Source organism: Parus major, chromosome 24 (genome assembly GCF_001522545.3).
Source record: "Parus major isolate Abel chromosome 24, Parus_major1.1, whole genome shotgun sequence".
NCBI classification, from domain to species: domain Eukaryota; kingdom Metazoa; phylum Chordata; class Aves; order Passeriformes; family Paridae; genus Parus; species Parus major.
In genome coordinates this window covers 5,059,809-5,081,395 of record NC_031792.1, presented here as the reverse complement: position 1 = coordinate 5,081,395, position 21,587 = coordinate 5,059,809, and the positions used below count along the sequence as shown (strand labels likewise).

Genomic DNA, 21,587 nt, shown 5'->3' with positions numbered 1-21,587 from the left:
TAGAAATCATAAAAAAAACAAAATTAAAAAAGCAAAAGAAAAAGGAAAATGATAAATTTCAAAAACAAACAAAAAAGACAAGATAAAATGAAGATAAAAAAAAGAAAATAAAAAAGAGGAATAAAGGAAAAAGAAAAAAGGAGAGAAATAAGAGAAAAATAATGATAAAAAAAGACCAAAATAGGGGAAAATTAATGAGAGAAAAAAAAATAAAGAAAAAATAAAAAGGCCAGGAATTATTTTAATGTTAAAAAAATAAAATAAAATAAAAGCAGATATGGCAACGCTACTAAGGATGTGGAATACGTCACAGAACCCAAAGTCTTTGCAGGCAACACTGTTTGGAGAGAGGAGAACACTCGATGGTGAAAAAAGTGAAGTTCTAAATTATATACAAGATATCTAAGGGTGGCTTTGAAAAACAGTCCCCGGGCCGGGCGTTGGGGTTTCCCTCGCCGTTATCTATTGCTTATTGAGTCAGATCCACAGCAACACTCAGAGACGGATGCATCCAAATGAGACACCGTGGAATAAAAGAAAGACCAAACCCTCAGTTTCTGTATGAAAACGCCGTGTGGACGAGCCTGTCCCGTGTGGAATGTACCGAGAGTCGTCTGGCGGGCCGGGCGCTCCTCCTGCCGCTCCCTGGGGAACCGGCCAGAGCCGGGCGCGGCGCCTGGGGAGCGCCCCGGCGGCCTCCGCGCACCCCAAAACGCGCTTCCAGGCGGAAAAGTCCAGCGTGCCCGGATGTGAACGGACAGGATCCCAGTGAGATGGAAAATGGGGCTCAAAGGCCTGATCCTTATGAAGGACGAGACTCAGTTGTTAAATTTTAAGGGGTACCCGATGGCTTTTTCCAGGCACTCTACCAAAGAGCCGGCAGACAGAAAATCCCTCTCCACTTCCACAAATTTGATGTAGATGGATTTGGGTGAGACACCGGGCTCTACGACGCAGTTCTGAGATAAAAAGGCGTTGATCCCGACCCAATCTTTGCTGAAGGTTTTGGTGTTTGCCTGGAAGTGTAAAAACAGGCACTGCTGGAGAGTCCGGACCTCGGCGATGCCGAGGTAACAGTAGATAATCCGGGCAGATTCCATATCCACCCGAAGGGAGGCCTGTGGCGAGGGGACCTCGAGCTCCCCTGGAGTCTCAGTGCCGGGGTCGGGTGCCCGGTGCTCGGCCAGAGGGGAGGGGAGTTTCTCGTGGCACTCCTCATATCCAATGGCGTACAGGCCAGGGCTTTTGGGGATCCCTCCTGGTAATAAATACTGCACCACGTTCCCTCCAGTGGGTTTGGAGTGAGCGATGGGAATCCAGTCGATCTCCATGTGCAGCTCCAAGCATCTGGCTTCGCTGATGGTGATCTCCAGGAATTTGTAATAAACATTTTTCCAGTTCATTTTCTGTACTCGGGTCATGATCACCCGACCCTCCGGTTTCTCCGAGTTGAAATATTCCCGGAGCCGCTTGCCGAGGGGCACCTGGGAGCTGATCTCTGCGTAGTGGTAACGGATATCCTCCTTCCAGCGGGTGTTGTACCCAATGCCAAAAATGGCCAGTTTGTTAGAAAGGTGGAGCCTGGAGAAGTCCGTCCAGCTCTGAAACAGCTCCCACTTCAACTGGACCGACTCCAAGATTTGCATAATGTTCTGCATGACGTCACGCTTCCTGGAAATTAAGAAACAGGGAGAGAAGGATAAAGGCATCAGAGCGGAAAAACTTTCCCAGCAAATGCATCAACCTTCAGAAACATTCATCCCCATCAGCTTTCCTGCCTGATTTTTCTTACTATTATATACATTTCTGAGGTAGTTTATGGGTTATAACAATGTCCTGATGGGGAGACTTTAAATTAATCTTGACAAAACCAAAAAAAACTGAACCCAAACTCCTCCTGATATCAAAGCACCTCCAAGGAAGCACTGCTGGATAAATACACATTCAACTAGTGGGTCATTCTTTACAGTCCTGGGCTTCTGTCAGCACGTGGTCCATGAGCTGCATCCCAAACTCACAACTGCCACTCAAAAAGCTTCTGCCTCATTGTTATCCCCAAATTAATGCCAGCAAGTGGGACTGTAATTGTAAAAATCCCAATGTGAGCATGAAGCTAGTCCCAAAGGCTCTATCCTGGTGCTGGGGTAGAAACACAGCTCAAGGGACCAAACCCCTGGAGCAGAAAATGCCCCCAGACACATCCTGGATGCTGCAGGATGGACAGCAGCAATCCCTCCAGACAGTCAATAAAGAAATCCCCACGCTCCCAAAAATCTGTTTTCACTCCCAGCAGCAAGGTTTCAGAGAGGAGTTTACATCAGGAGAGAGCATCAGTGTGCACCTGCAGTGAGCTGGAAACGCTTCCTCCGGGATAAATGAGAGTGTTAGGGTGTAATTAGCCAGTAGGGAGAACTAATTTGAGGAGTTATTGTCCTATAATCAAAGCTGTAGGAAGATATTACAACTCGTTTGCTAACGGAGAAACCTCTCTTGGTCCAACAAAAGGGATGTAAAGGATCTTTCCATGCAACTCTCCTTCCTTTATCCATTGTGCCACATCTGGAAAGCTGAACTGTGGAGGCTGCTGCACTCCCAGGAGGATTTTCTCTCCTTCCCCATCCCACCAGGAGGACATACTGTACCAGGCAACACAGGTTTTCTTCTGTGGGGCAAACCTCCCTCCTCCTGCAGGTTCCTTGAGATCACTTGAACTCTAAACCAGTCCTTCCCAGTGGAGTCCAGCATCAGACTGGTGAGGGACACAAAGGCCTCTAAGGGCAGATACGACACCCCACAACCAAGGCTGACTCTGGCACATGCATTCCTGCCCAGTAAATCCCTAGGGGGAGTAGGTCTTTTTACATCATAATGTATAGAAGGGTTCAAAGAAAACCAGACAGGGAGCTGCAGAGCCTTCATGTGCTGCTGGAGAGGCCCCACTTTAGAGCCTTCATCCCAAAAACCTGCTTTTACAGGTCTAACTACAAGGCAAGTGATTCTGGCAAGGTTCTCCAGCTGCTGGGTGTCCTGCAGGTGATGGAGGCCTCTGGAGCAGGCTGAGGACAGGGCCCTGGGCTCGGGACACAGAGCTCTGGTTTGATGTGTGATGGTTGGTGCACACCATCTGCAAACCTCATCTGTGCTGTCCAAGCCCCCCTAAGCGTTCCTGAGCATCCAGGTTGGGACAGCTCCCTCCTCACAGTGACACCAGCAGCACATCCATCACCACCTCATCGATCCCAGCTGTCTTGTAGCACCAGCCATGTCAGAAGTTCCCTGAAAAGACCTTCAAATGCATTTTGGGAAGTGCATTTCCACAACTGGAGCGCAACAGAGTTTCTAGAGCACTGAGGAGGGACAGGAGAGCAGAGCCCTGTCTGTGTCAGGGGTTCTTAAAAAGGCTGATTCCATCAGCACTGAAGTTCTGTTTCTTACTGCAAGTTATTGCTGAGAAGTCAGTTCCACTACCTGGCAGCAACAGAAAAATCCCAGACAAGAAGAATGTGTGTTTACCCCAAATCCATTCCATTTGCTCAAACAGTGCAGCAAAACTGATTTAAAACTTCCCTGATGCTTTGCCATGCTTGGAAAATATCATTTTGAGGCTTCTGGAAGTGCAAGTTTACCTTCTGGGCACAAGGGGGTAGGACAGGCAAGGGGACAGGGCAGTGCTGGAGCACAGCTCGGTGTCTCAGCACTGGCACACGCGCTCGACTCCTGACGGCAGCTGAGCTCCAGTTATTCCCTTCCCAAAGCAAAGACAGGAGAGCACAGCGTGGGCAGGTTTTCATTCAACAGCTGAGGAGCAGAGTGAGGAACTGAAAGCAAAGCCCCCACCTTTATTAAGTGCACTATAAATACTCTGCTTGGTTTAGCTCGGCACAACCCAGAGCCCGAGCTCGGCTGCATTAGTCACTGCAGGGAAGGGGAATCATTGCATGAGAGCAGAGCTTCAGCAGCAGACAGAGAAAGCCTTTCCACAGGAAACCCACCACTTGCAGCACAGAGGAACACAGGGAAAGACAAATTTTAAAGAGTTTTGCTTTTCAGGTTTAACATCTTCTTGTTTTTGCTGGGACCTGACTTGGCTGAGCTTTGCCTTCTCAGGCTGTACCCAGGATCTCAACAACTTAGCCAAGCAAAGGTATCATAAGCAGTAAAAATTACTATTGTTTAATTATTTATTAATTTTAAATTTAACTGTCATTAATTCAACTGTTTAAAATGATTTATTAAACATGTACCTATGCATTTGCTTAATTTATATTGTTAATATGATTCATTTTTCAGGAGGACAACAGGAACTGAGCAGAGGGTTTAACCTGTTGTGTGTCTCATGACAATCTCACTTTTCAGCTACAGAAGGTGCCCTAGAGCTGGATTTTCCCTCATCATCAAACCATCACCTCCCTGCTGGAGTCTGGGACCTGCATTTCTTCCTCCTCAGAAGCTTTTGCAATTCAAATGAGGAAAGACTTGAGACAAGAGTAGGCGCAAATTTGTTCTTAAGGCGCTGTTTCCAAACCAGGCAGACTTCAAAGAGCCCTGAACAGCTGCTTTCACTGAAGATCCACAAGCTTTCTCTAGTTCATCTTCCCAAAACCGGCAGTGAATCAAACCACTTCTCAAAGTCTCTAAGTAGCATTTAACTTTTCAAAACAGTTTATTTGGAGAAAACAGCCAAGGGCAGGCAGCAGCAGAGCTGACATGGGGAAGGAGCATCCTGATGGAGGATGGGACATGGACACAGGTTATCTATTCCCTTTGCTTCCCAAACTGTCAAAAATAAAGTGAAAGGCTGGAAGTCCCTGTGTCAGACAGAACACTGCAAGGGACCTAAAAAGCTCATCTCATTCCAGCCCCCTGCCATGGGCAGGGACACCTTCCACAATCCCAGTTTGCCCCATTGAGGCAGGGTGTCTCCAAGTGACACAGAGAGAGCCATGGGCTCCTCCAGGGGAACATGGCAGAGATGCTGCAGAGACCAGAGCCCCTCTGCTCTGGAGCCAGGCTGGGAGAGCTGGAGGTGCTCACCTGGAGAGGAGAAGGCTCCAGAGAGAGCTCAGAGCCCCTGGCAGGGCCTGAAGGGGCTCCAGGAGAGCTGGAGAGGGACTGGGGACAAGGGCTGGAGGGACAGGACACAGGGAATGGCTCCCAGTGCCAGAGGGCAGGGCTGGATGGGAGATTGGGCAGGAATCCTTCCCTGGCAGGGTGGGCAGGCCCTGGCACAGGGTGCCCAGAGCAGCTGGGGCTGCCCCTGGATCCCTGGGAGTGTTGAAAGCCAGGCTGGACAGGGCTTGGAGCAGCCTGGGACAGTGGAAGGTGTCCCTGCCAGGGCAGGGGGTTGGAATGAGATGAGCTTTATGGTCCCTTCCAACTCAAACCATTCTAGAATTCTGCTCCTCTATGTCCAAAAGCACACCACGAGTTTCACCAGGATTTTAATGATTTTTGGAGACAATTTCTGCTGAAAATCTGCCCTTGACCACGAAGCCAGATGAACCCAACTTTGAACTAGGCTCTCTTCATTTTAAAATGCTGTGCAAAGACGTGAAAGAGTTTGACAACTATTTATCTACTGTGGCTTTCAGATGAAATTTTATTTTTTTAAGATAATAAATAAATACCCAGCTTATCTTTGTATCAGCTGTGCATCTTCTGACTGCTTTTAACCTACTGAGTCAGAGTTTACAAGTTCCTTCTCCTCACAGACAAGGGGAAAAGCAGCTTTCAGCAAATGTGTGTGTTGGAAAATGCTCTGTGCTTCCACTCTGCACGTAGGACAAGTTTATTGCTGGCATGCTTCACAAAATGCCCCAGAGTTCACAGACTCCACTGCATTTTAGAGGGAATTTGGGGAGAAAAATGAACATAAAACTTTGAAAGGTCTCATTTAGCAAAATCTAATTCAGCTGTTCACGTAGACATTAGACTTGGAAAAGAAGATTCATGTGGTCCAAGCCTCAGAAAACTCAGGATTATTTGCTATGGAGCTCCTTAAAGATCAAATTTATTCCAGATAAAAATTATTCCAGAACATCACCAAGAAACTGTTCAAGGAGGCAGAAAGAACTGAAAAAAGTTATTTTTCTCCAGATTGTCCCTGAGCTGTTAAACTGAATTTGCTCCTTGTGAAGAAAAAAGTCACCTTTGGCTATGTAAATATCCACCTGAAGTGAGTAATCTGATGAAGCTACTCTGGATTTTACACTGACACACCCATGTAGTTTGGAGCAGACAGAAGGAAAAAGAACCTTGAAGGAAAATAGGAAAATAAGCAATCAAGAGGGGATCATCCACTTGCTGAATTAGAATTGGCATTAACCTCATTCATACTGATTTGGATTTCCTGAACTCTTTCTGGACAGTTTGCTTGGTCTTGACCAGGAAATAATTAAAAAAAAAAAAAAAAACAAACACTGAAAATATGTTAAGCACTGAAAAATTCTCCTTTGAAATAGAAGGATTTTTTCAGTGTTTTCCATTTTCAAATCTTGATTAAAAATTACTGCTTTAAAAATACTGTTAGACCTTTTCCCCTGCAAGGCTCCTCTCCCCAGTGTTTCATCATGGTGTTAAATTCTTTCCTCTGATCTGGAAACTTTTCATTAATTATTTTTCTTTTAAATTTTTTTTTTTTTATATTCTTAAGGTACTTTATTTTATTTATTTCTATTTCTATTTGATTTTTTAGAGGATTTTTTTTTCCATTGAGCTACACTACAAAGCCTCTGTTCCATCCCTGGCTCATCAAGGATGTTCTGCTGCTGTTCCCAGTGCTGGTGACCTCCTACCCTACAGCAGCTGATTTTCTACCATGGAAAACCCCAGTGACACTAAAACCCACTGGTGTGGGAGCTCCTGTGTGGAACCCCAAAGGATCTGTGAGCCTGGGCTCACTCCCACTGCAGACAGAGCCACAACCACCCCTAAAGGCTGGCAGAAGGCAGCCCTGGGCAGAGTAAATAGAGCACAATTCCTTTCATTTTTGGGAATGCTCTCTGTTATTGTTGGAGAGGCAAGGGAGAGTCGCATGCTCAAAGCACTCAAAAGGCTCCAGTGTTTGTTGGATTCAACCCAGCCAAAAGGTTACAAGTAAGGTCTGGAAAATTATAAAAATGAAAATCAAAGACTCCCAAGCTTTGGCATGCCTTCCCAGCAAGGAAGGGAGCTGTTCTTGTGGATTCTATCCGTGGTTTACGTCCTCATGTCCATGTAGTAAGTTCCATTTCATTTGCTGAATGGCAAAGCCAAGGAGAAACAGAGTTGTGAAGCTTTTCAGCTGTTCTGAGGTAATGGGAATAATGCATAAAGCAGATTCAACTGTATGAATAGTCTTGCACAATGTATTTATAATTATAAACAGAAGTTTCAAATATCCTCCCCTCCTGCACAGCATCCCCAGGGAAATACATTCCAGGGTAAAACATTCATAAATTACTTACTGTGTGTCTTCTGAAGATTCCTGTTTTATCTTTAATGTTCTTTTCGTGGTAGGCATTTCATCTGAAAGGTAAAATTCCAACACATAATTAGATTTTAAATAATGTTCTTAGGGTTTTGGGGTTTTTTTTAAAAAAGGTTGAAATTAAATAAAAAAGAAATGTGAGCTGCTTCCTAAGCCAGGAGTTTTACATGAGACAGCTCCAGCTCCTACACCCTCTGTAACTGATTGGGTTTTTATTTAACCTGGAAGAGGTAGGGTCAGTTAAGATCTGAATCTCACTCTGCAAGTGCAAAACCTTTCATGGACAAGACTCCAATCCCTCCTATTAAATCACACATTGACAAAATTGCAAACTACATTGTTTCAAGGAAAAAAAAAATAAGAAAAAGCAATTTTTCTACCATTTCAAGAGGAAGCAGCAGTAGAACTGCATCTGTGTTCAATTCAGACGTTGTGTGCCAAGTGCTTTGCTCACAACTCCTGAGCGTGAAGGGCATCGTCAGCCCAAGCTCACGCAAACGTCCCCGAAACTGGTGACAAACCAGGAGATCCCAGCTTGACTCACCAAAAGGAGCCACACCAGACAGAATTAGCCATCATTTACATACGTTTTGTAACGTTTTTTTTTCTCCCCACTGTTTCTCTCCCACATATTTCTGACTTTTAAATCCCCCAGGGAAGGAGTCTGAGGAGCTGGAATGCGGTTAACAGCCAACTTGCAAATTTTAACATTAAACTGCGATCTAAGGTTCTTTCAAAGCGTCCTGACTCACCAGTCCCCCAAACACAGATGTGTACAGATACCCAACTGTGTCTCCTCTCCCTCTTTCATCCTACAAATGGGAAAAAAAAAATCCTGTATACAATTCACCTTCTTCACCTGCATCTCCATTGGATCTGATCAACTTAAAGCTTCTGCTGTGAAAAAAACCAAGGCAAGGGAGGAACACACCTGTAAGAGCAGGAGCTCGAGAGAAATAAGCCTCAAGAAACCCACTTCTTCCCAGAACTGTTCAGTTTGGAGTGTGCTTTCTATCAGGGATGTGTTTAACAAAGTTCAAAAAGCCATAAGCAACAACTAAACTTCCAAATTATTTAAAATATTGACTTTTAGGCAGAGACAGCAATAATTCAGGGCAGAAAAGCATGTGGAGGAGTTTGGTTTAGGTCTCAAACATCAAGTGTGAGCTTGCTTGTTTTTTTTTCATTTAAAAAAGACCACACCTCTGGATATAAATATATTGACATATTTAATATCAATATGTTGAGGTAAATTAGAAAGAGCAACATTTTTTACAGTTGTTGGTGTTGACAGCTGAAGCCATGCTCACAATATAACAACTGGTGTTTGAATGGTAACACCCAGGTACCACTGAAAGGGAAAGTATCTCCAAAATCCCATGAGGGAACGTAAAACTGTGAAAGGTGTCACCTCCACTGCCTCTGGCCAAACAGCCCTTCTTTCCTCCAGTCCTATCCTAAAATATTTCAAGAACCATGGTTTGCTTTTGACTAATTGAGGAATTTCTGTCCCTTTTCTCCCCAAGGATGTGTTTAACACTGTGAGCACTTTCTGTCCCAGAGGTGATAGGTGGTACAGAGATGTGTGTGCCTGACAGCTACGAGCACAGGTAAAATCCAAGTGCCCAGGTGGGATTTCTTACCCAACTCCTGCTCGCCAGTCTGGTAGCAGTGAAGATCCTGACTGTGGTTTCCCCAGTCCTCCTGAGAGTATTCCTCCATGGTGCTGCCATCTGACTCCAGCTCCTGGTACAAGCCACTGCTGTTGATGAGCACGGGCTGGCAGGGCTGGGAGTCCCATCCTCCCTGCCCAAACACCTGCTCCAGCTGTTCAAACGTGTAGCTGCTTTTCCTCTTGCCAACGCCGTGCTCCTTCACGCGGCTGTAGCACCTGCGGAGGGTCTGGGAGAGAGAAGCGCCTCAGTCAGGGGGTGTGGGGCTGGATGAGCACACAGGCACTCACACACAGTCACACAGGCAGAGTTTAGGGCTTTGGGGGTTATTTCTGTTGGTCATATTTGCCCCACGCTCATGAGCAATGCTCCCAAATTAATCCACACCCACCAGGAAGCATCATATACATCTGACATTCCCGCTTAGCGTTAACATCTATGACACAGGACAAGTTGTGTAGCAGCTACAGATTCCTCAGATTTAACTTGGGTGACTTATTCTCTTTCTCACTTAAAAAATAAATAAATAAAACCCCTGGATCTCCTATGGATGCAGGGAAAAAAATCAAATAAAAATACCAAGAGCCCCCCAGTCAGAGACACCAATCAGCCAGGAAAATGCACACCTACTATGAGGAGGAGAAAGCAGAGCTGGTGTTGTGCCCACAGCTTGGAGAGGGGGAAGCAGGGAGGAGAGAGAAAGGAAAACAGAAAGACTTCCCCCAAAAGCAAAGACAGTCCAACCTTCCTTACTCTGGTAAGAAGACACAAGGTACAAAATGGATATGCCTAAGCTATTCAGCTAGGAAAATATTTATTACTTACATATTTTTGCATTCCTTACTAACTCACTCTGTCTCTTGTGAAGCTGCTGAAATTTAAAAGAGGTCAAATCAATAATGCTCCCAGTTCCCAGACTTTGATATCAAGCATCAAGTAAGTAACAGCACTGAGGTGGCTTGGTATGAGCAGCCTCTCAAACGGAGCTGGGGTAAAACCTCCCACACAGGTGCCAAAGCCTCATCCAGCTCTGGTGATCCCTTTGACATCCCACATCAAGGGCTGAGCCACTTCATTGCTGCTGGATAAGCCTATGGTTCCATCCATTATTTCCCCCTAATCTGGAGCAAAAGACAACTACCTGGGGGTAAAAAAACTAAAGCTTTCGACACAGCCCTCAATGTGGTTTTAATTCTACCACTGCTCTGATTTTGAGAGATAATGATATGCCCCAGGTTTGCTGGGTCTTTTTTTTCAGATTGGTAAACTGCTAGAAAGCATTAACTTTTTAAAAATTAAGTTTATCAGATTGCTGAGGTTCTAACTTGAATGGCAAAGCTGTCTCTGGAATTCAAGAGAGGCATTAATTTGGGAAGGACCAGTCCTGCTCCTGTGCTTTCTGCAGGAGGACTGTAATGGACACATCATTACAAAAACTACTTATTTTTTACCCCCCAAAAAAAGGAACTTTTAAAACTCCAGAAAGCTGGAACCTACCTAATGCTCCTCATACACTGGTTTAACAGCATCAGCAGCAAAGGGATACATTTCTAACCAGTTTCCTCCTGAGATTCAGAGCCCTGGGGGCAGAAGCAAAACCGCTAAGCAGCAAGTCAGTATTACCCTGCTGTTTTAAACAAAAACACACGAAAATAACACAAAATAAAAAAATAACCCAAATAAACACACAGGCAGCAACAGGCATGAGTTAGTCCACAGTTTAAGGTGGAACTCTTCCCACTTTTGCCATAACTACCTCAGGATCAACAGGCAGATCCTCTTTGGATGGACACCAGAAGATTTTAATTTTCTGTGAGCAGAGTGGAAAACAACCTGCTGTGGCAACCTAGAACCAAAACCCAGCCTAGAAACCTGTTGGTATTCACTGGTGCAAAGAGAGTTTCCTCAGGCTGGGGTATAGATACAGTTGGTTGTTAAATTCAGCTTTCTCACTCCAATTTCTCTCCTTTCAGCTCAAATTTCACTGACAAATAAGGGCAAAGTCATTTCACTCCCAGATTCTTACTAAAATCCACCCAAGTCAGATTTTTTTAAAATGTATTTCCCAAACCCCAGTTCTTGTATCTGCCCCAGCTTATCCATAGGAGTTAAACATGGATTTAGAGCCTCCAGCTGAATTTATTAGCAGCCTTCAAGCAAAACAAACTGTTTCCAAAGCATCCCTACACTTGGCCAAGCCCTCTGGGAATGCCAGACACCCTTAGCCACTATTTTCACACCCTATTTTCAGTGTGTGCTTCAAACATCTCTCCCCATCAATGGGGTTATGGAGGATCCCACACTAGGTTTTAACCTAGTAGTAATTAATTATTTCAGTCAGGCTGCAATCTGGCATAATTTACTATCAAAATAATTTAGCATTAAGTCAATGTGGACTAGTAGAAATATTAAAGGGAGCAACACAGGAAGGGGGATGAAAATAAATGAGCAATAGTGTGACTGCTCATTACTCTTAAAGGTCAAGATACTTTTGGGGGTAGTGCCCAGATGCTCACCTGGCTGTGTTACCTCCACTTCTGGAAGCAGACAACCTAAAATTTGAGGGAGATAATCTCAAATATAGGGCTTTCCAAAGCACCAACAGGCCTGTGGCTAAGCAGCTGGTGGCTCCTTGGTCTTGTGTGCTGGAGAATCAAGATTCTTGCCAGCTCTTTCTTCTTGGAGGCTCTCCCCAGTGTCTCCAACAGGCAGTCCCTACAACTTCACCTGATGTTCCCTCCAAATACCACGAGTCAGCCTTGTTTCTTTTAAGTCCACAGGCTTCTTTTCTTCAGAGAGCCTGGTAAGACCTAAATAATTGCTCAGACCTCAGGAAACCTGGGCATTTTATAACCCTTAACCTTTCTCTCACCAGGTTATTCTGATCTCCAAGATCTAAGATCTGGGCTTTTCTTACGCACCTCCTCTACTCCTCCCGGTGTCCAGCTCAACTCCTGCTCCGTGGTTCCTGAAGTGCACATACACATATTGATACAGATACAGAAAGCAGGAAATTTAGGACAAGTAACTGAAAACAGACCTGATCACTGCCCAGTGACTGCTCAGACTGGAAGAGACCGAGGCTTTTGCTTATTGTTCTGCAACACTGCCTGCAACACGAACACATATTATCCCCGCTTAATTTAGAATTAGGAAAACCAAAGGAGGAGACAGTCACAAAGCTCAATGTGGATTTTCTCACCATTTCTAACTCACGAGTCCTCATCTCTACAAGTGAAGCCACCGAAGAACCTGGAGCTCTGCAGGAACTGCAGGATGAGGATGAGAAAAACCTTTAGGAAGGCTGCAGACATGGTCCTCCTTCCAGCAAAAAATAAGATGAGGGAGAACCAGACCACAGCAAGCTTTTTATATATAACCTGAGGTCGTCCAACAACTCCAAATCCCTGATCTGAGACATGCTCTTACTCAGGGAGAAGCTATGGGCTCTGCAGAGCAGTTTGGTGGCCTGTGGCTGTGTCCACATTCATCTATGTTGATTCATTGATAGCAGCCTAAAGGGGTCCTGATGTCCCAGAGTAGCACTTAGCACAACACTCAGCTTCAAAGATGCTCTTTTACTTAATGGAGAGGAGCTCTCAGCTTTATATCCTGAATTAAGAACAGCAGTGCCCAACAGCTCCCTCTCTCATCATGCCAGGATACTTACAGGAATCACAAGATGAAACTACACTGGGACAAAAGAAACAGCTTTTGAAGCATGCAGTTGTTGTAGGGGACAGTGAAAGGTCTTGAAGTCTCTATTTTTAAGTTCCTGGGAGCAGAAGGTAACAAATCTATGCAACAGCTTCAGCACATGAACTTTCAGGTTAAAAGCTATGTGCAAGGCAGGAGAACACAAGACTTACATGGGGTATTGCCTCAACAAGCCCCATTTCTGTGGTTTATCAAAAATAGAATGAGAGGAGCAGCACCTCAAACTCTTGGGAGAGCCACACACCACTGCAGGAAGCAGCTGATGACATCAATGCATCTCCAGCATGAGGACCCAAACAGGAATACCCCTCTGCAGAACAGGAGAGCCCAGCACTCAAACAGGCCCCCAGGAGCTCAGGGTCAGGCCCAGGAGCTGCCACAGCCCAGTCTGCAAAGGCTCCAGCCCCACAGCTGGCTGCACATCTGCCTGAGCATGGCACTGGGGACACAGCACTGGGGACATGACGACTGTCACAGTGAATTGCTCTCTACATCAAAGAGCAAGGCCTTGGTTGTATCCTGATTTACCCAAACACACAAGGACCTCCTGAAGGATTTGGTTTTGGTACAGAAGAAAAGTGATGGGAATGCTGAGGGGAGAAGGGTTGGGGGAGTAAATATAGACAAGCTTATTATCTTGATTTAGGTAAGAACCAGAGCTCTCTTTGGACAATGAAGAAGCAAAGTCACCCTGGCAGACACAGGTGGGGGATATCAGCCAAGGCAGGGCAGACATGGGTTTTTGCTAGGGACAGCTGGAACCAAACAAAATTTCACAGCCACCACTGCCAATTTCTAAATCACAATTACATATAATACAGAAAAAAACAAGCTCTTGCCTCACAGGAATTATTTACAGAAGCTCCAAAGCCAATTGCACAGGTCAGTCTCTGTGAGACAGACTTTGCCAGCAGCCAAGAGTGAACAAAGCTGGGGCTCAACAGGTGCCATCAGGGTGTGGTGCTGTGACAACAGACCCCACAGTGCTGCAGGCTCACATCTACAACCTGGGAAGATGTTCCATTGGGTGCTGCTATGAGAACGCTGAGGATACCCAGACCCTTCTCAGGGATTTGTTGTTAATTGAGCCAGACCCCTAGAGAGAAGACTCCAGCACTGCCTGAAGAAAGGCTGGCAGCTGGGCACCTCTGTCTCTTGATGCTCTGAGCTCCTGGTTTTCTTTAACTGGATGAAAAGAATAGGAAGGAACTTGTTAGAGCTTGAGAAGGCAGAGAAGCACAACCCTCCTCCAGACCCACAAAGCCAATGACTTTGTAAACAGTTCAGCTGTAGTGGATGGTTCTCCAAACAGAGATCACCAAATCACAGAATATCCGGAGTTGTAAGGGACCCACAAGGATCATCCAGTCCAACTCCTGCCCTGCCCAGACACCCCAACAATCCCACCATGTGTCTGAGGGTGCTGCCCAAATTGTCCAGGAGCTCTTGCAGGGTCAGGGCCATGAGCATTCTCTGGGAAGCCTGTGGAGGTACTCAAGCACCCTCTGGGGAAGGAACCTTTTCCAGCCTCAATGGATGTTTTCCAGCCTGAGTAAGGTTCAACCTGCTCCTGGCATGACCTGTTCAAACACTACTTTGCAGCCACACCTGAGCAGGTTACCTTGTCTTTGGAAACAAGCTCATATCAAAAATCAAACCTAAAGCTGCATGCATCTACTGTGATCAGGACAAACATCATTACACCACTCACAAAAACCAGACTTTTAAGGAAAACCCAAACTGCAGCAGCCTGGATGAAAAGAGGTCTGAGATGCACTCAAGAAGCCACGTCTATGCAAGCCTAGAGAGACCACAGACTTAAATCTCAGCTGGTCCTCACTCTCAAGTGAAAGGAGCCACAGCCCATCCAGCAGAAGAGCAGCACAAATCACTCCATGGGTGGGATGGAAAACACTCCTCTCCAAAATGAGCTTCACTGAAGTGGCAGAAAGCATCAACATGGGCAGTACTACAAGGGAAATGGTTTGTGTAGTTCAGAACCCTAAAACACTTGATATCCAACAGTGTCCCAGCCATGTGTCATCCTGTGGTCTCTAGAGGAAGGTCCACACCACTTCAGCTGTGCTGTGAAAACATTACTGGGGAGACCAACCTCAAAATCCATCAGAAAAGCTGGAACTGAAATACCAAAAGTGGCTTGAATCCAAATTGTCACCTCTAGTGGTGAAAAGTTTGGTAACAGGTGAGACCACAGCAGTCCAGAAAGCACTGTCTGCTTGGCCCCCAAACTGACACACTCAGCAAGAGGGAGGTAAGCAGGAATCTGCTCCTGTGACAGTGCTTGAAGCACAGTGCAACAATCAGGAGGATTTTTAACATCTTCCCCAAGTCCTCCATAGTCAGAGAGCACTACAGGAAAAAATTGTGTGTGCCCATTCTAGGGTTTAATGTTCACAAATTTCCCTAAATGAGATTTAATGCTCAAGTTTCACAAATCTGTCCTCCTGCAATGAGTTCCTGACCATCAACTTTTTCTGTCTCAACAAGGTAACCTCCCAGCTCCCTCTGGGAATCATTCTGCACCTGGGGAACGAGCAGTGGATGGCCCAGGTATCCTGGAATGATGACCAGGATGGCTATGGCTGCAGAAGCCACTAGATCATAAAGACACTCGTCCTGCATGTGCAATTCAAGCCAGACTCTTAGCAGCACAACAGCACTCTGCAAATATCCTGGCTGAGAGCAAATCCAAGAGGGTTCTTTCCACATGACACTCATATCCCAGAAATGCTCCTCTGCCACAGCCCCACAAAGGACTCAAACAATTACATCTGCTCTTTGTCACTGAAGGGTTTACTTTTCCCAGCTATAAATGTCAAAAAGTTGTGCTCCCACCTACTGGAGCACATGAGATCCTCCAGTGAGAAGCTGGGCTGCTGGGAAGGACACAAGGAATGCCAAGAAACAGCCCAGCCTGGGAAACACTGAATCTATTTAAGCCAAGGGAAGAATGGGAGGTAACTTGAACACCTATGCACATCACAGCCTAGGGAGTTAATGGAATGGGGAGCTGGGACTGAGATAAACCACATTCAAAAGGAACAGAAACTCAGAATCATGGGTTTGGGTTGGGAGTGACCTTAAAGTTCATTTTGTTCCAACCTCCTGCCATAGGCAGGGACACCTTCCACTATCCCAGGCTGCTCCAAGCTCTGTCCAGCCTGGCCTTGGATACATCCAGGGGCAGTCACAGCTGCTCTGGGCAACCCATGCCAGGGCCTTAGCACCCTCACATGAAAGAATTTTTTCCTAATATCCAATCTAGCCCTGCCCTGTCACTGGGAAGACATTCCCACTTGCTCTGCCACTCCAGGCCCTTGTAGAAAGTCCCTCTCCACCATTCTTGTCAGCTCAAATCAAAGGCAAAGCTGCTTTGAAGGTGGATGGTTGGCTAGTTGCTATGAAATGCACCAATGCTCCATCATTTGACATCTTTGAGTCACAAAGACAGCCACTCCACTCATTAGACCCAAGGATGGAACTCTGGCTGAAACCCTCTAATGTCCAGCAGCTCACACTAAATCAAAGCAAGCACTGCTTCCAAGACAGGTTTGCTGGAGCAGCTTTTCCTGCCTTAAAAAACAACTCCATGCAAGATTTACAGATTGTTTACATCACAGAGCAGCTAAAACCACAGCCCCCTTACAAACAAGCCCGTGCCACCATCAAGTTAGTGCTGCCTAAAGCAAGAAATACCAACAGCTGATAGTCAGGTGTGGTTTTTCATCCCTTCCCACTTCATGTGGGTTTGTGGCACTCCCATCTACTCTTTGTTCTTTCTGAGCACTGAACCAGCATCTTCAAGATATTTATTTTCCTTTTGAAAACCAAATTACTTTTGTGGTCAACCACAACCCAGCCAAAACCTCCAGTCACCCATCTGGGGGAAGGAGGAGGAGGAGGCTGCTGCACACAGAAAAACCAACAACAGAGGAACTGGATTGGCAGTGATACTTGGGAATTCCTGCAGTCAGGAGTTAAGATGTTGGAACTGCTTCTCTTTGAATCAATGGGCTGGCATTGACTCTGGGGAAGGCAAAATAAAAGCAGAACTCACATTTCTGCAGTAGCTGAAGAAATGACATTTTAAAAACGCCTCCAAATTAGTTTTAACAGCAACTTCTAAGAAGGGATTTGTCTCTGCTGGGGAAAGGCTCTCCAGCTGCACTCACAGCCAGAGGATTTCCAGCCCTGCACTGCTCTCTCAGCCCAGCTGAGCAATGTGCCATCAGAAGGACGAGTCTTTGATTCCATCTTCCATACAGATGCCAAGAAGAGAAGCAGAAAATCTCCCATGGGTTTAAAAAAAAGGCCTAAAATCTGGTATTGAAGAAACAACTGGAGCCCATTATTTCAAGAACATTCCTTTAAAACAAAACAAGCCTTTACTGCCTGAAAACGCCCCTTGACTCGCACAGCTCCGACTGCAGCACCTGAGCTCACCTGAGCTTTCCCAGAGCATCCCTGTCACTGCAGCCACCTGGGGGGGCTGGAAGAGGATGAAACAAAGTTCCAGCACACCTATGGAACATGTTCCATGTACCCCATAGGCTGTCATCTCCAAGCTGTGTGGCCTTCACACAACAGCTTCACAGCTCAAGGCAAGGGCTCATTTTGCCATGCTTAAATTCCCAGCAAACCTTCTACTGTTTGGTTGAAACAGCATGACCCAGTGCAGGACACAGGATCCTGGCAAGGCTGGAAAGGGTTTGGCCAAATAATCCATCACCTGCCTCAAAATCCCAGCTCCAAGGTCAAACCTGAAAACAAAAAGCTCTCCATGTGCTGCTGTGGGAAGGTGATGAGTTTCAGGATAGAAAACCAGGCTAAATCCTTGCTCAGGAACATAGGGAATAGTAAAGGTGCTGGATGAAAAGAGCAGAGTGTCACTGAACAAGCAAGGATTAAGGGTAGAACGTGACTTGTCAGGATGAGGATGCTATGGCACACAAGACAGCTTTTCTGAGAATGCAACAGGCAGAAATTAAGATGTTCCATCCTTCCTGTAGCTCCCAGCTGCACAGCTCCCCAAGCTACCAACCTCAGAGCCACTAAGCTGGACTCAAAGTCTCTTTCCAAAGGAAAAGCTGCTGGAATAGTTACATGTGAATCCCTAAATTTGAAACAGACCCTTCCAGAGCGGCTCCAACCTGACAGCAGCCCCATTCCAGCTGCTAATGTGCAGAAAAGCACATGCAGATGGTGAGAGACAGGCAAAAATCTGCATCAGGACCTTTCTGCACACTCTGTTTGAATTAAGAGAGAATGCATCCATGCCATACAACTGGAAAAACCTCAGCTTACAAGCTGACTTGCTCCTTTCCAGCTCAACTGGCTGCTGAGACTCAAAATTTGGCTGTGTCCAGGGAATGCAGATGTTCCCAAGGAAAGCAGTACAGAATCCTTATCTAAAATTCATTTAAAAACCAGCTGAACCTGGAATGTTTGAAGCACCATTTATTATCCAGCAGCATATCCTCAAGCTTCTGTGCCCTGATGGGCATTAAATATCCTAAAAAATGATGGAAACACAGAACATTTTGGGTAATAAATGGAACAACGCAGCCACGTGCTTCTTCATCACCATCTCCCCAGTCCTGTTTTCAAGTGTGGAGGATTCCAAAGCACCTGCACCCTCCTCTTGTTCCCTCAGCACATGACAATCCTCTTGCTCCATCTCAGAGAAGAATCCATGCAGGACCCCTTCACAACCAGAAGTGACTTTTGTTTGTGGTGGACCATCAAAATGTCAAGCAGCCAATCCTGCCTGGAATCTTACAAAAACTGGGACTTGAGGGTTGGCAACAGCTACCACAACTATCTCAATAATCTCTGCAATGAGGGAAATTCTTGACACCCAAGAGAGTTTACAGCTTTCAGCAAGTGCTCATCTCCCAGCAATTCCAGGCCAAAACCCACTGAGAGCCCAAAGGCTTCAGAAAAGCCACATTTTTGCTGCTCCAGATGACTGTGCTGAGGAAAGCTCTCACTGTGGGGATCCAGGATATGCAAAGTTTGGGTGTATGGTGCCAGAGACAGCAGCATTCAACTGGCTGCTCCTCTCCTGCACATGGCCTGGTGAGAGCCCCAGCTGTGCACAGGAACACTCAGGGATGGAACACAGGTAACTCCTTTCCAGCTGGGTGTTAGTGTTGAAGGAAAGCCCACCTTGATGTTCTGCAGTCTAGAAACATCTAACAGGTTTGTCAGGAGCTGCTCTTGGTGACATACCAGACTTGAGCACTGTTACTGATGTTCCATAGGTGGTTTCTTCTGAGCTTGAACATTTCAGGGGCAAAGATGTGTTCAAGCCTCACTTCTGAGGGGAAAGTGGGAGAATCCTCAGCTGCAAGGAGCTCAAACTGCTGAGACTCACCAAAATGCTCCCACAATCAGCTCCATCCAAACCCAAACAGCCAGTTCTGGGCTGCTCTAACAGCAAGGTGACACCTCACAACCTGCCAGCACGCCCCAAAATTGGGGCTGGGGGCCTTGACAGTCACTGCATTGACTCTCATCACAGCCCAAAACCACTGGACAAAGCCAAACCACCTCAAGGAAATTTTCTGTCATGCAACTGCCTCTGGAAAAGGTCACAGGTTTGCATAAGAGCTGATTCAAGCAATAAGCACCTTGAAAGCCACCAGGAAAATGAGGGAATCCCAGAGGGTTTGCAGTACAGCAACATTTCTCTCCAAAAATCTTTGGGTGTATTCAAGGGAAAAATACCCCTGAGCAGCAAATACACAGACATGAGGAAAATACATTGAGAACCCAAAACTTCTATAGAAAGTGTGTTTGTTTTGAGTCTCTATTTCCAGGACAGGCTATTCTAATCAACAGGGATTAAGGTGGAAATCTCTCACTCTCAGGCATTCCTGCTGCTGCAGCATCCCTTATTCCATGCATATTGCAAATTAAAGGTAGCCCAGGTGTATACACCTGCACAGCCCCAGCCCAGCTTGGCTAGCAAGTATTTTTAAGGGATGGTTAGAGGAAGGGAGAAACAAAAAGTCCACTGAGCCCCAGCAATAACATATTCATTTTTCACTCCATCAGTATTTGAAGTGGCTGCAGGAGCCTAGTGGGTCAGGAAAGCAGAAATCAGAGCCAGAGGGAGATCACAGTGTGTAATTCACCCTCCCAAACATCATCCACATTTACAAACTCAAACCTCACAGCCATTTCCACATCATCCAAATACCTCCTCTCTGTAAAAGCAGGATGCACAAAGAGACTGCTCCCAAACCAGGAACCAAACCCAGCCCTTTTTTCCCAGGGAATGATGGAACTGGAAAGACCCCACTGGAAAATACAGCCCATGAGGCTGTTTATCAATTACTCAAGAGGTCTGTGAAGCCCCAGCATGTTCCTGTTGAGCCAGAGAAGGCATCAGACACCACAAAACAACTCCACAGCAAAGGGCAGAGCCAGGAATACAAGAGCAACCAGAGCCACCCCTTGTTACTGGGGGAACTGGGAGCCCTGTTTTCCCAAGGGGGCTGCAGGGAGCAGCCAGTGCCAGCCCCTCACAGACAGAGTCAACCACAGCACCCACAACACTCAGGGCCCAAGGAGGAAACCCAGGAGAGGTGGTGGTCCAAAAACCCAGGGGAAAGATCCTGTTGGGGCTGTCCCCATGATGGGACACAAACAACTGGGATGCTGTGTCCTCCACACTCCAGACATGTTGCCACTGCTCACCAACATGACAGGAATTGAGCCCAGGGGTTCAGTTTTCGTGCCCCAAAGGTGCTGCTGGAAGCTACGGGAGCAAGGGAGGAACCCAGAGGATGTGGCACCCAGGAGACACAAATGGAACCGTGGGGAGCCAGGCAGCTGAGCCAGGGAATGGGATACCCTGCACCCAGGGCAAGGGCTGGGTTCAGACCGAGGGACAACTGTGCCAAAGCCAGAGAATGCGCCAGAAAACTGCAGCGCGGAGACCCCGGGGACACGGTGCCCCCGAACCCAAGGCCAAAGGACATGCTGAGCCAGGAGGATGCCCACAGCCAGCGTCAAAGGACACTCAGGACAGATCCTCAAAGGACTCAACTCCCGGACAGGCTGCCCCAGGCCCAGGAGCAAAGAATACACAGGAGAACACCTCTCCGGAGAACTAGCTCCAGACCGGCCCGGGAGCTCACCCACCCGCGGGCGGGCGGCCGAGCACGGGGATCCCCGGCCCACCCTCCCGTCCCGGGCCGCGCCGCCTCCCCCCCGGGTACCTTGATGCGCTCCCGGCACTGGGACGGGGTGCGCTCGTAGCCCAGCTCGGCCAGGGCGCGGGAGACGCGCTCGTACATGGCGGGCCCGGGCGCTTTGCTGCCGAACACGGTGCCCGCACCCTCCAGCTGCTGGTACCGCGCCTCCACCAGCCGCTCATTGCCCCACACGGCGATCAGCGCGTTGGTCTCCGCCGGCGTCCAGGACATCCCGCGGCAGGCGGCGGCCGCGGCGGCCGCGGCGGCGCCGCCAGGCGAGAAGGAGACGGAGGGCGAGGCCCCGCCGCGAGCGCCCAGCGCGGCCCCGCCGGCCGCCGGCCCCGCGCCCAGCGGGGAGGCGCCGCTGGGCGTGGAGGGGTCGGACAGGCTGGGGTTGCCGTCGCTGAGCGCGCCCGGTGAGCCCGGCGACAGCACCTCCATCTTGGGGACGCGGAGCGGTGGCTCGGCCGGCGGGAGCTGCGAGGAGCCGCAGGGCGCCGCCAT

At 47.3% G+C, this 21,587-nt stretch overlaps 1 protein-coding gene across 13 annotated transcripts; it reads right to left on the bottom strand.

Annotated features, from left to right (window-relative positions):
• Positions 1-221: 221 nt before the first annotated feature.
• On the bottom strand, positions 222-21,587 carry MSANTD2 (Myb/SANT DNA binding domain containing 2). 13 transcript variants are annotated; one of them, XM_015649902.2, is made up of 8 exons: positions 12,344-20,990; positions 12,063-12,251; positions 11,658-11,693; positions 10,639-10,721; positions 9,967-10,012; positions 9,112-9,370; positions 7,446-7,506; positions 222-1,671 (listed from the first exon to the last, which is right to left on the bottom strand). In XM_015649902.2, exons 5-8 carry the CDS (start codon positions 9,976-9,978, stop codon positions 819-821), a joined length of 1,185 nt encoding a protein of 394 aa, XP_015505388.1. In that variant the 5' UTR covers positions 9,979-10,012; positions 10,639-10,721; positions 11,658-11,693; positions 12,063-12,251; positions 12,344-20,990; the 3' UTR covers positions 222-818. The 13 variants fall into 13 exon arrangements, 11 of the variants coding, with proteins under 11 accessions (XP_015505388.1, XP_015505389.1, XP_015505381.1 ...); XM_015649903.2 differs by lacking the exon at positions 11,658-11,693 and having other exon boundaries at positions 12,063-12,109; positions 12,182-12,251; XM_015649895.2 differs by having other exon boundaries at positions 10,639-11,951.